The sequence below is a fragment of the Chelonia mydas genome, chromosome 2 (assembly GCF_015237465.2).
Source record: "Chelonia mydas isolate rCheMyd1 chromosome 2, rCheMyd1.pri.v2, whole genome shotgun sequence".
In the NCBI taxonomy this organism is placed as follows: Eukaryota; Metazoa; Chordata; order Testudines; family Cheloniidae; genus Chelonia; species Chelonia mydas.
The window spans coordinates 213083271-213096915 of NC_057850.1; the positions used below are offsets into that span (position 1 = coordinate 213083271).

Here is a 13645-nt window from a genome sequence, read left to right on the forward strand (position 1 = left end):
AAAAGCATCTGTATTCAGGAAAGCACTTTCCTTAAGCACCTGTTTAAGCTAGGCATTTGCTTATTTCCTTTCCTAAGATGTGGCCCTTGTGATAACAGGAACTTTTGAAGTGACAGTGTATTGCATTGACCAGCATTATACTCATCTGCAAGGGAGAATTGAAGTTCGCATAATAAAGATCTCGTCTGTATAGTTGCCATGAATAGGTCCCTCATCCGGTATTCCCTTAGTTTGAACTCTTGAAGATTCACAGTCAATAAACTTGACAGTAATGCAATAATTCAATCTAATTTGAAAATCAGTCTAGGGTAGAGATTATATTTGCTAGGAATGCAGTAGAAATTTTTTCTGGTAAAAGACATATTTGTCTATCTACTGTTATGGGGGGAAGGGAGTGTATGGAGGGGGACAGCACCATTTCTTGAAGTCTACAGAAGATGACAACTTAAATGGATTTTCTTACAACTATATTTAAACTTCATTATACTTGACAATATTATCTACATTTTTCTTGTTCGTAATCTAAGTATGTGCTGTATCTTCACTTTATTTTCTTAATCTATTTTTTTTTAAATAGGGGGATCCTGGCAACAAGGGAGAAAAGGTAAGATCTTTTTGGAGAGGCTAAGGCCAGATAGTCACTTGATGAAAATTCACAGGGGAGTCTCAGCAGAAGGTTCTGTCTTAAGTCCCTACAAACACATATGCACATATAAATGTTACTACCATGAGCAGTTCCACTGAAATCAGTAGGACTATTCATGTCAGTAAAGTTAATCATGTGTGTGTTTGGAGGATTGGGGCCATCACTGGTCCTTGATGTGATCTTTCGGAGGATCTTTCGATCTCTGCTGCCCTCTGACTGGCTTTCTTTGGTTAGCCCCGGGTTAGGACAGTTCTTGTCTCCTGGCCTTTCATTAGGCCAAGTGGTCTGCTTCAGTCCCTTTTGGCTGTGTTTCTGAAGGCAGCCTGGTGTTACCTCTTCACTGTCCCAGGCATTTCTGCCTCCCTTACTTCTCTGAGCTGTCTCCTTTTATAGCAGGCCTGGTTTCCCCATTGGTTGCAGCTGTAGGTGCCTGCCTCCATGATTGGCAGTTGTGGCAGCTGCGTGGCGATGTGGTCAGGCTGCTTGCCTGTAGGTAGGAGAGACTCCTTTCCCCCTTCTGCCTCTGCTCAGTATGGGGTTTGTAGACCCTATTACAGGTCCTCCCCTGCAAGGCTGAGGCCCTGCCTTGGCTGAAATATGCGCCTTCCCTGAATGGAAAATCAGCATTACAGCGCAACCTTCCCACCCGGTGTTGTATCCAAAAGGCATAAGGCTGTAGTGACAGGTACCACCTCATGATCCTTGGGTTTGTCTGCTTCATCACATGTTGGCAGCACAGACGCATATGGTCCGTAACTAGCGTGAATCTGCTTCCTAGGAGGTAGTACCATAGGCCCGCTATTGCCTATTTGGCAACCAAGCACTCTTTTTCTATCACTGAGTACGCTTTCTCCCAGGGGAAGAGTTTCCAGCTGATATATACTACCGGGCATTCTTCTCCATTGACATATTGAGAAAGGACTGCCCTAGCCCTATCTCTGCTTTTTGGTCATGGGGGTCTTGTATGCCTATAAGACATGAACCTTGTCCACCAAGGGGCAGATGTGTCCTCCACTGACTCTATGTCCCAGGCTTCTTCCTTCCTTATAGCACATCTAGTAGGGTTTGCTGTTAATCTGGCTTCTCTCAGTGATCAGAGGACAGTGGCTACCTTGTCCAAATGGGAGTCCCAACCGTTGCTGTAGATAGCTATGTCATCCAAGTATGCCACCACATATTGGCTGTGTTGTTGGAGCAATTGGTCCATCAAATGTTGAAAGGTGGACATTGCTCTGTGTAACCTGAAGGGCATGGTCTTAAAATGGAATAGACCTAGCAGTGTAGAAAAGGCTGTTTTCTACAGACACTCTGGTGTTAAAGGGATCTGCCAGTACCCCTCTGTCAAATCTAAAGCAGTGATATATTGGGCTTCTCCCAGTTGGTCTAAGAGCATCCACTCAGGGCATGGGATAGCCATCAAATTTAGAAATTGTGTTCACCTTCCTGAAATCTATGCAGAAATGTAGTGAGCTATCGGGCTTTGGCACAAGCAGAATAGGATTGCTTCAGTTACTCTGGAACTCTTCTATCACCCTGATTTCCAGCATGGTCCTGATCTCTTTCTCAGTGGCGTCCCTCAACTTGTTGGGGATCGGTCAGAGCCCTTCTTGTATTACCTTACCAGGTTCTGTATTAATATGGTGTTGTGTTCAGAACGTCTTCCCGGGTAGGGCTGAGAATACCCATGGGAAAGCGGCCAGCAGCTGGAGTGCCTTCTCCCTTTGCTTATCATTTAATTTTTTCCCCGAGGATCACCGAACCTTCTTTTAGGCAGTCTTTACCTTGGGGTCCTAGTTTCAGTTTTCAGGGTTTGGTGTGATAAAAACATTTTCCCTGCCTTTCCAGGGCTTCAATACATTTACGTGGTAGATTTGTTGTTCCTTTTTTTTCCTGCTTGTCTGATCAAGTATTCCACAGTTTCCACTTTCTTTATCACCTCATGAGGGTCTTGCCACTAGGCCATTTGCTGTGATTCTGAGCTTGGAAGAAGCAATAGGACTCGGTCGCCCAGTTGAAAGATATGCATCCATGCCACTTTGTTATACTTTGTGTTGTTCCTGTGCTTCCTTCAGGTTTTTCTAGCATACACCCATATAGCCTCCAATCTCTGACATTTTCAGCTCTCAGTGTTTGTCTTTCTCAGGTTTTCCATACCAGGTTGAATATATGCCCCTCAGTTGTTGTCCATATATCAGTTTGCGGGGTGAAAACTCTGTGGAAGCTTGGGGCACCTCTCTGATGGTAAAAAGTAAGGCTACAAATAGTTGCTAGTGCCTGGGGTCCTGGGCAATGAACTTCTTGAGCACCCTCTTAAGTGTCTGGCTGAACCTATCTGTTAGGCCATCTATATGAGGGTGGTACATGGATATCCACAGGGCCTTGTCTTTTAAGAGTTTCCATACTTTCTTCATCAGCTGGGACATGAAATTTGTCCTCTGGCCTGTCAGGACCTCTTTGGGAAACCCGAGCCATGTGAAGATCTTCAGCAGCTCCTTGGTGATAGTCTTAGCATCTGTAGAACATAGTGGTATGGCCTATGGGTACCTGGTGGAATAGTCCACGATGACAAGTATGTGCTGATGCCCTGAGGTGCTCTTTTCTAGGGGACCTATAAGGTCGTTTCCCACTCTTTCAAAGGTGGTCTCCACCAAGCGGAGAGATACTAGTGGGGCTCTCGGGATTCCCTTGGGGGCTGTCAGCTGACATTCAGAATAGGAGGTCCAGAAATTCTCAACTTCCTTGAAGACTACTGGCCACAAGTATCGGGCCAGGATCCTAGACTGCGTTTTGTCTTTCCCAAGATGCTCTGCACATGGGGTTGCATGTTTCAGGTGCAGCAACTCACGGTGATGTATCTGAGGTACTAACAGTTGCATCCGTATCTTGTGTCTACTTGTCTTGGTTTACATGGTATAATAAGTCCTCCTTGAGGGCAAAGTGTGGATACTGCTGGCCTTTAGGGGGTTTACCTCTTTGTCGTCCACCCTGGATACCTGTTTGAAGGCTCAGCTCAAGGTCTCATCGTTCCTTTGCTCCACTTGAAACTCCGAGAATCCAGTTAACTTCTCTGGATCCATTTGCAGCATCGGTGGTATATTTTGTCTCCTGGATGGTCCTTCTCTGCGGTCATCATCGTCAGTGGTATCAGCTCTGGCATCTGTGGTCCCTATTATGGCCATGAAAGGGACCACCTCTGCCTCCTCCCTCCACTCTCTCTCCGCTACCAATTTTTCATTCCAAGATTTTCTTTCCTTGGGTCGGCAGGTAAGAAGGTCAGGGTTCTTAAAGGGGAACAGGATGCCTAATACCTCTTCTGAGGTATCTTCCTTGAGTTCCTGGGCTAAAGGAAGCTTCTACAAGAGCTCAGGGAAATATGACCAGTCTCAGCCTAATATTACGGGGTAGTTTAGGTCTGCAGAGACTCATACCTTCATCTGGTCTTGGAGCCCATCAAAAATCTTATTGCCTTAGTGGGATACCCAATAGAACATTGCCATGGATACATTTAATAGGGATTTTTCCCTTCTTGGGTTTCCCTGTCACCTCGGCTACCTGTTCTCAGATAAATGTCTGGTCACACCCCAGAGTCTGTTGGCCTTCTACTTCCACTGGGATTGTGAGTTTCTCTGGACTTTTCCTGTAGGCCCTATTCTTGCCAGTCCAGACCTGCCTGAACTTACACTCCATGTAGGGGCAGTCTTAAAATGAGTGCCGCTGTTGTCCACAGGAGTAAAAGGTTATCACATCTGTCCCTTATTTTCTACCATCTGTGTCATCTTCTTTCTGGGTTTCAGTGGGTCCTTGCTCCTGTGCAGTTACGGGTCGAGGAGTCAGTGGGGTGTTTAAGGGAGCAGGTCTGTTGTCATTGGGAAATCTTACCCATGGACTCTGAGATGCACCCCTATCTCTTATGTTGACAAGTCAGCATGGATTTGTCAAGAAAAAATCATGACAAAACCAAACCTAATAGCTTCCTTTGACAGGGTAACAAGACTTATGGATAGGGGGGAAGTGGTAGATGTGGTATATCTTGACTTGTTATGTTATGTATAGTCTTAGGAAGAGAAATTTAGATATGCTGAGTAGAACTGACCGTCTGCAGAACTTGATATAATTACAGTGCTTACATGTCTTCAGAAAATACCAAAACTCATATAATGCATTTTATTTAATCAAAAAATCTTGTTCAATTATAAAATTTTAAAATTTGTATAGGGTGAAAGAGGAGAATGTGGGACACCAGGGTTAAAAGGGGACAGAGTAAGTACAACTTTTTAATTAAAATGTTGTCTATGGTGTTAATTGTGGAGCACATATATAAGTACCATCAACCTGTGCACTTAATGAGGCAGGTGGGGATCATGTGATTAAAGAATGTATCATTATGCATATACTCACGGGACGGCTGAATTGGGGTGGCATGGGCACCCTTAAATCTGGAATTTCCTAACTTTTGACAGCTTGACTTTGAAGCCTTAATAATGTTATTTTAAAACAGTATTTTTGTGTGTAATTTCTTAGTTTTTCTAAAAGCAAACTAAAACCCCAGAAATTCCATCATGTGGCATCATTTTGGAACCCACATGGGTTTCCAGCAGGGCTTGAACCCTTAGATCCACCTCACAAACCTCTGCCACTTGACCTAATGGAGTAAGGTAAAGTGAAGGTGGTAGTAGGTTGTCATCCGCTATGTGGACCAGCACTCGAGAGGGATGAGACAGTTTGCCTGTGGGTTTTGAAGATATTTGCTGTTGGCAGAGGAATGGTGAGACTCAGGAATCTTGGGTTCCATTCCAGGCTCTGGACCCTGCTGGCTGTTCCCCATAAGCTTGACCCTTTCTACCCTATTCCTCCAACTTGTCCCTGTCAGAGTCCCATCTATGCCTCACCCCAGCTCCTCCTCTTACTCCCAGTCTCCTCACCTAGTGTGTCCCAGTCTCCACTGCTCAGATTTTTCATCCCAGTCCCAGCCTTTTTGTCCACACAGTTCTGTTCCCCACTCCTGGCTCCTTGTCTGATTTCTCTGTCCCTCTTCCCTTCACACACATTCTCTAGTCACACTAGTTCCCAGTCCCAATCTTCCTTCCCTTGTACAGTCTCACTGCCCATCCCATTCCAGCTCCTAGGCCCAGTCTCTCTGCCTGGAAAGTCCCAGTTCTCCCCCCACCTCCTGGCTCCTTGTTCTCACAGTTCTCTCTCCACCTCCATTCCTGCTGCCCCATGGTTCCCAGTTCAAGTGTCCTACCCCCATCTTATATTCGATTTCAGTCTCCCCACAGGCTTCCAATGCATGACCCCTACCACTTCCTTCCCAGTCCAGTCTGCCCTCCATCCCAATCGCCAACTTGCTCCCAGCCTCCAGTCCCAATCCCACCCCCACATTTCTTGTCCCAGTCTACCTCCGACCACACTTCCATAAGTTGTCTTTTGTCCCCTCTGAATTCAAAGTAAGCAGCTCTTCCTCCATGCTGCCTGAGCCCAGCAAGCAGCACAGGGAGAGAGTCTCTCTGGTTTCAATTCCAGTGCCAGCCCTGGCACAGGCTACAACGGCCCTAAGTTGCAGTTGCTGGGAAAGTCCTGCTCAGCCCTGGGCTAGATCATACCCAGTGTGGACAAAATCTTCAGAGATTTTAGCTGCCAAAATCAAAGAAGTCTTCACTAAGCATGTGCGAACCACAATTTTTCAACGGTTTACAATTTGGCCAAATGATGACTGGATTTTCCTTGGGGTGAGAAAAGACACATCTCTGATACAAATCCCTCCCCCCCTTGCAAATGTTATATCCCTGCTCCAAACAATGGGAGTGCTAAAACTTTTCAAAGAAAAGGTTACCAGAGCTTTTTGACATGGGCAAAGTAATATATTTTCCCCTAGCCTCATTCTCAGAGAGAGCTGAACTGCTTGAGGCAGATATCCAGCATGAAAAAATTCAGCCCAAACAGTTAGAGTCTGGCAAAATTATAAGGAACTGAAAATTATAATTTCTAGTGTTCAGCAACCATAATAGAAACTGCTACCAGCCCTATCTATAAGGTGCTGTCCATAAATTCCATTACACATTTTTTGGTGATTTTCAAGACTCACCTATCCCTTGTAACACTTTGTAACACTGAAACAAACATGCAAAATTAAGGACCCCTGCCATACTTTACCTAATTTATGCACAGCCCCGAATTATACACATACACACACTGTATATATTCTGTCCCTATTTTTGAATATATACTGTAAAGGGAATTACAGATGGATTTAGGGTCTGAGCCAAACCCCACTGAAGACAATAGCAATCATCCTGTTAACTTTATTGATTTTGAATCAGACCCATGGGAAAGACAATACAGCTTAGCCCTTTCTATATAAACATGCATTATGATTAGGTTGAAATGGATTAGACTTTTATATAAGCAATTTAAAATCAATTGACATAAAAGGAATAGTGGTCACTTTTAAGAGGTATCAATTAGCTTTGTAATGACATCATATTACCAAAATATTTACAATTTTTCTTCGGTATTAGTCTCTGTAATATGTATACCTTATCAGAGGCAAAACTGGAAAGTTTCTTAGTGCCTATAAAGCAGTCATTTGATGTAAGTTAACAAAGCAGATGTTTGTGAAACATTTCCGTTGGCAGCTAGGACATACTTTTAAGTATTGTAGATTCAAAAGTTCAAGACATTATATGTATCCAGGCATGTGAGGGCCTGATCCTGCAGGGATTAACCACTGGGTATAGTGCTTGCTACCATGAGTAGCCACAATGATTTGATGCACATTTGCAAAATTATATGAAGATATGGCAAAGCAACCAGTAGAATGAAACAAATCATGGTGGTAAGTGTGTGTAGAATCAAACCTACACTGAGAATATGGATAAATGGTTAGAAACAGTTCCGATTTCAAATCAAGACAAGTTTTCTGCATTTTGAGCCATTGTCTATATTCTAGTCTAATTTGCATTTAGGGAAACCCAACTTTCAGGCAGTGGGAAACATCAGATGCACTGCTGAAGTCAGTGTAATTAATTAAATTAAAAGAAAGAAAAATAAACCCTCCTCCTGGACAGCCAACAATACTGCCTATTATACTGCAATGTCAATCACTGCAGCTTCTAAATTTGCTTCTGATTATTGGAGTTGTGCTCTTGACTCTCTTATGTGTGTTCAATTTCTGATGATTTTCCACAGGCACAGATTTTTTTTTTTAATTCTTGAGAGGTGGTTGGCAGATCTTCATCTATTTTTTCAAATGTGCATTGAGTTGGTAATTCTGTGGGTGTCTATAACTCTGGTCTGTTCAGTAACTTCTTAAAGTGCTTAATCTATTATAATTTCTTTACAGATCCTTTACAGATGTCAAATGTTTTTTTCATCACTGTTAATTAAATAACAGAGGAACACTCTGCTTAGCTTTCTGTAGTCTTGGCATATGGTTTTTATGTCTGATCTCCTGGGCTGCTTTGTCCATGTTGTTTGCCAGTTTCTGAACAACTTCCTTTTATCTTAATATACATTTCACGTAGCCTCCTACTACTTTGCATGTTGCCCAAACTCGTATTCTTTTTTCATGTGAGATGTGCAACTCCTCTGTTTCTTCGATGTCATTCTCTTCTGATTCATTTGTCCTTAAAGAGATTTCTGAACCTCTGCTATTTCACATGATCTGGGGGGTCTTTCTTTGAGACAAATCTTATTACTGTATTTCAAGATGAGGAAATAGCTGATGGAATGTAATGCTTTAGATGTCACTGCTTTATTCATCAGGACAATTACAAGATCAAAACAACACATGCTGTGGAAAGGACAGTCAGATCCACTGACTTCTGTATATGTAGAAATATAAAAGAATGAAGAGAGGATGAGGAGGAAAAAAAGAGGGGAACATCTGGATTGGCCTAAAATTCTTTTTACTTGGGAAGCAAATTGTAATTGATGGGAGTTAAACACTGTAAGTGTGCATTCTGGTAACTAGTGAAAAACTAGTACAGCAGAAAGACAGATTTATGAACTACACTAGAACTGGACAGTAGCTGTAACTAGTAAATGCTTTTTTATGGAGCATAAATATGTGAGCTAATAAGATAAATTCACTTTTACTTTTGAAGATAAAGGTTTTTATGATTATTGAAAACTGTAAGTCTGCTTCTGTTGCATAGTTTGAAGTAACAAGGTTAAAGTCAATTGAAGTTACGGCAGTGTAAAACTTATTCAAGTGAGATCAGACTCAATCTCTGTATCACAGAGAGAATATGATCACTGTTGGGATTGTTAAAGATTTTCCATCAGATATATCAATAGAAATTGAGATTCAGGACATGTATCAGATGACAACCAGTTAAGCAACCAACTAACTCTTATCTGGCAACAGGGATTGATTTCTGAGGGTATGTCTGCACTGCAAAATAAACCCAAGATTAGTAGAACTTGAGTTAACAGACCCTGGGCTCATTAACCTAGGCCTTAAGCATCTACATGCATTTGTAACCCCAGGTTAGGAATTGTTGAACCCTGGGGCTCCAGCATCTACACTGCATTATGTGGGTCTGAGTCCAACCACCCATACCCCAGACTTCTTATCTCTCTCCCAAAATGTGGCCACTCTAGCCCTTTGTTCATGGGCAGTGTAGGAAGATTTGACTGTCCAGAGGACACAAAAAGTTATCTTGTGGGATTGTGGGATACTATTGGCAGACTTCGAGAGCGCTTCTCCATTCAAGCTGCATCTACACTGCAAACCAATAGAACTTGAATCCTGGGTCCTTGGTCTGAACCCTGAGTTAGGGTGATTTGTGTGTAGATGGAAGGAGGGTTAGGCTTGAGCCTGAGTTCAACTATGGGCTTACATTGCACTGTAGACATACCCTAAGCCACCTTGTATATCTTTTATAATAAAGGTGTTTGATCAAACATCAAAAGACAATTCAAAGGAAAAACAGAGAATTACTAAAAACAAAACAACAAATTCATACCCCTGAGGAAACAGCTATACCGACCTAATCCCTGTTGTAGGCAGCGTGAGGTTGATTGAAGAATTTTATCGCCTTTTGGGGAGATGGATTAACTACAGCGACAGGAGCAGCTCTCCTGTCTCTGAAGTGTCTACACTGAAGCACTACAGCAGTGCAGCTGCAGTGGTGCAGCTGTGCTGCTGTAGCATTTCAAGTGTAGACATAGCCACAGTGGAGTGGGAATGAAATCCAGAGGAAATTCATGAGTAGAGACATGGTATAAACAAATCTGGTCTTTTTGTATATTATAAAGAACAAAACAATTTGGGCTACATTTCCAATACTGTGCTTTAGCAAGATGTGGTTCTAAATGCAGTTGGTTGATAAAGTGTACATTGCTACCTTCCCACCACACAGGGATTAGAAGGCCCTCTTGGACCAAAAGGACCACGAGGACCACAGGTGAGTGAGCTGAAAGTTATTAAATAAGATAGAGTGCTACTTATGCTGTTGTCTGTAATCTTGTTCTGTATTTATCACACAATCCATTTTATTGCTAAACTCTGCAAAGTTGCACATTTTGAGAAGTAAAGTAAATCATGGCAACTCTATGAATTTCAGAAAAATTTTTACGACCAAATCCTGGCCCCTGCTATGTATCTCGCACACAGTCTAGCCAGAGCTGTGTGGCTCAGTTGGACTCCTCAACTGCAGAGTTTTCCACATAGTGTGGGAGTTGTTTCTCCTGTTAGGCTGACCACATAGCACCTATGTAACTGCCAGATTCCATAGCTAGAGTCTAAGGCTTCACCCCTCAACGACCATATATGACAGCCTCCCTGATATCCTAGCAAGATGGGCAGAGTACTGCCCAGATGAATCATAGCTGGAGAGATGGAATTGGTTGAGCATCTCAAATGCCAATATCGTCATCAAATGTGCATAGTCTACTGAGGACCCATTGCGTCAGCCAGTGACCACAGTTGATGGCATCATACTAGACATTGTAGAGTAAAGTTCCTGGATCTGGCTCAGTCCTACAAATCCACGAATCTCTGGGGCAGCCCCACAGGTGACGCCATGTAGGGTCAAGGCATGCACGCTTTTGCACGCTGATGGAGAGTCTGAGAGCATGGTGCGCTGGCGTATTTTTGTCCATCCAGGTGACATGGCCAAAGAGCAAGCAGTGCTGCTTTGAATGTAATGAGCAACTGGAGGAAGGCCAGATCTCTGTGAGATTTTGGCATTTCACACAAAGTCGAACCACTTTAGGCTCAGGATTTGGCACTGACAGTGCCTATGGTGTGTCTCTAGCCACTCCAGTTCTATCTGTAAGAGGTTTCTGACCTATATAGCAGTGCAGGCAGCATACAGGTTTGATAGATCCTAAACACTAATATGAGAGTTTCAGTAGCAAGAGTGATGAGTCAGAATAAGGTCCCATCCCATTGATAAGAAGATGCTTCTTGTTGCTTGAAAAGGGATGATGGACAATCCCTTCATGGCTGCCAATCCCCCATTCCAAGCTCCCTCTCTCTCTCTTCCCCTGCAACTTCCACAGTCCCTCTACAGAGAAAGAGTGAGGACAGGGATCTGGAGATATTTGCTTAGTATGGCGGGGACCTCAGGAAGTTGTTTGTGTCTCCCTAGTGGCTCCATATGCTGGTACTGTGGTAAGTGCATAGAGCCACTCCACTTCTGCACCCAGCCCAACTATTTCTAGATTGAAACACCACGAATCAGAGAGATTTAGACCTATCATAAAATGAGACAAATCAAATAGTCACCATTTGCCTACAGAAACTAAACTCTCCATGCAATGTGTGTTCAGTTATGCATCCTTTGTAAAATACCCAGCTGCTAACTGTTACAAATTGAGCCATTTCTGAATTCTGGTAAAAAATAACTTAGGAACAATTTAGTAGGAAAACAACCCTGTTATTTTTAGGTGAAGTCATAATGAACTGAATATTTTTTTCTTTTCAATGTACAGTAGTCAGTGTAGTTTTTAGTTCTGTGATACCCTTGTTTCAAAACTAATGTTGGAATTGTTAATTTATAGTACATTATATTAATTATATTATATTATATTCATATTATAGTATATTATGGTGTACATTCAGTTTGTTTGGAAGACTTCTGATGCAAAAAATTGCTGGAAAATAAAAACAGATCAATGTTATGCTAAAATAGAGGATTAATCCATTATATTCAGCAATTTACTGTAACTATGAACTATGGCAACTAAATAATTACAAATGGGAATAAAGTCCCTTCAAAAGGAACATGCCAAACAATAAACTGGATAGTGATTTATCTCATTTACAGAAAATTACATTATTAGATTCCCTGCCATCCCTGTTGCACATTTTCTACTGCACAGACATTTCTTCATCTCACTTCTTGGTAATCTATTTTTCACCAAGACAAATACATCAGAAAGAGTGATGTGATTTCCAAAACTTCTGTTAGGAATTCTTTTCAATGTTTGTGTTCTCATAGGCTTAAAAATTATTTTGTTTTTTTTATGTATAAGTCCCTCATTTATTAACAGAATAGAGTAGAATTTGTTTTTATTTAAACACATAAAAATTAGTGGCAAATAATAACCAACTCAGAACGACAAAGCCCAGGAAGTACAGAATAAAGGCATATATTTACATACATACGAACACACATACTGTTACCAGCCTTACCTGAGCAAATCAACTAGTCTCAACCTCAGTCAGAAAGGAGACACTCAGACAACATTAGCTATACCCCTTGTTCCTATGGGAGGATTCTTTGCTAGGTTGTGTGATTTGATAATTTGCCTTTTAGAACTTTAACTGTTTTGTGGTTTTGCTGATGGTTATGATGGTTTTTTTTAATAATTTGTGAACTGTATTATTTTACGATTATTTAGGGGTACTGGTGTGTTGTTGCATGGTTTGTAGAGCAATTGGTATGGTTTATTAAGCAAGGGAGAGGTACAATAAGTTGATATTTTTTCCAAGCCTGCCACAGAGGGTGCAATATTAAGGCTTTTACAAGTTTTGTAAACAAATTAATTTGGTATGAATACGTCTGATTTAATCTTTGGTGGGACTGCCTTTACTATTCACATAAAATTGTCAGCCACCATTATTAAAATACCTGTCCTCCTGTAAAAGATCGGTTTTGTCAGTTCCTTGGGTGGTCAATAAATATAGGTTTCCCACTCCTGTACTGCAGCTTCAGCACTGGTGTGATTTGTAGCTGTGAGAACAGGTTTGTACCCTCAGGGAAACTGAGCATTTTGGATTCTTGCCAGTTCTTTTTCTTTTTACCAGCATACATTTTTCTAGTATTTCCCAAAGTTTCTACTGTAATAAAAAGCAGTTTCCGTGGTTGAAACCTCTTTACTGCTCATGAATATCTCTGCCCATCCACAGGAAAACTCCATGAGGCCTCATAGGGTATGTCTACACAGCATAGAAAAACCCGCAGCTGGTCTGTCCCAGCTGACTCGGGCTCATGGGGTTTGGACTGTGGGGCTGTTTCATTGCTGTGTAGGCTTCCAGGCTTGGGCTGGAGCCCAAGCTCTGGGACACTCTCATCCCACAGGGTCTTAGAGCCTGGGCTACACACCAAGCCCGGAAGTCTACACAGCAATGAAACAGCCCTACGAGCCCATCAGCTGGCACAGGCCAGCCACAAGTTTTCCTTTGCTGTGTAGACATACCTATAGACAGAGACACAAAGATCTGGTTATCAGCTCTGCTCCTGGGAGCTGCGATGAATTGCACTTCACAACCCCATTATGGGCAACCTGCCAAATGGTCCTGGGACTCCCAGTAGCAGACTGTGGAGATAAAGATATACTTTGGGTGTCAAGGAGAATTTTAAGGGCTGTACGCATAGGATGTATAACAGTCAGTTTCACATTTTGGCTGTTTCTCACAGTCACTCATCAATCTGCACCCAGCAGCCTGACCACCCATTTGGGATATGGACACACTCATGCCCCACACCTTTGTGTAAGTGCTGCAGACTGGGTACCTTACATACTGCTCACAGAAGTCAGAGGATT

General features: G+C 42.4%; 1 protein-coding gene across 2 annotated transcripts in view; it reads left to right on the forward strand.

Moving 5' to 3' along the window:
* Nucleotides 1-13645, forward strand: part of COL28A1 (collagen type XXVIII alpha 1 chain) — a 117295-nt gene that overhangs the window by 8804 nt on the left and 94846 nt on the right. For both annotated transcript variants that reach the window (XM_043541156.1, XM_007063101.4), the window contains exons 8-10: nt 578-604; nt 4862-4906; nt 10012-10056. In XM_043541156.1, the coding sequence (XP_043397091.1) occupies nt 578-604; nt 4862-4906; nt 10012-10056 (117 nt within the window). The remainder of the gene's footprint in view (nt 1-577; nt 605-4861; nt 4907-10011; nt 10057-13645) is intronic.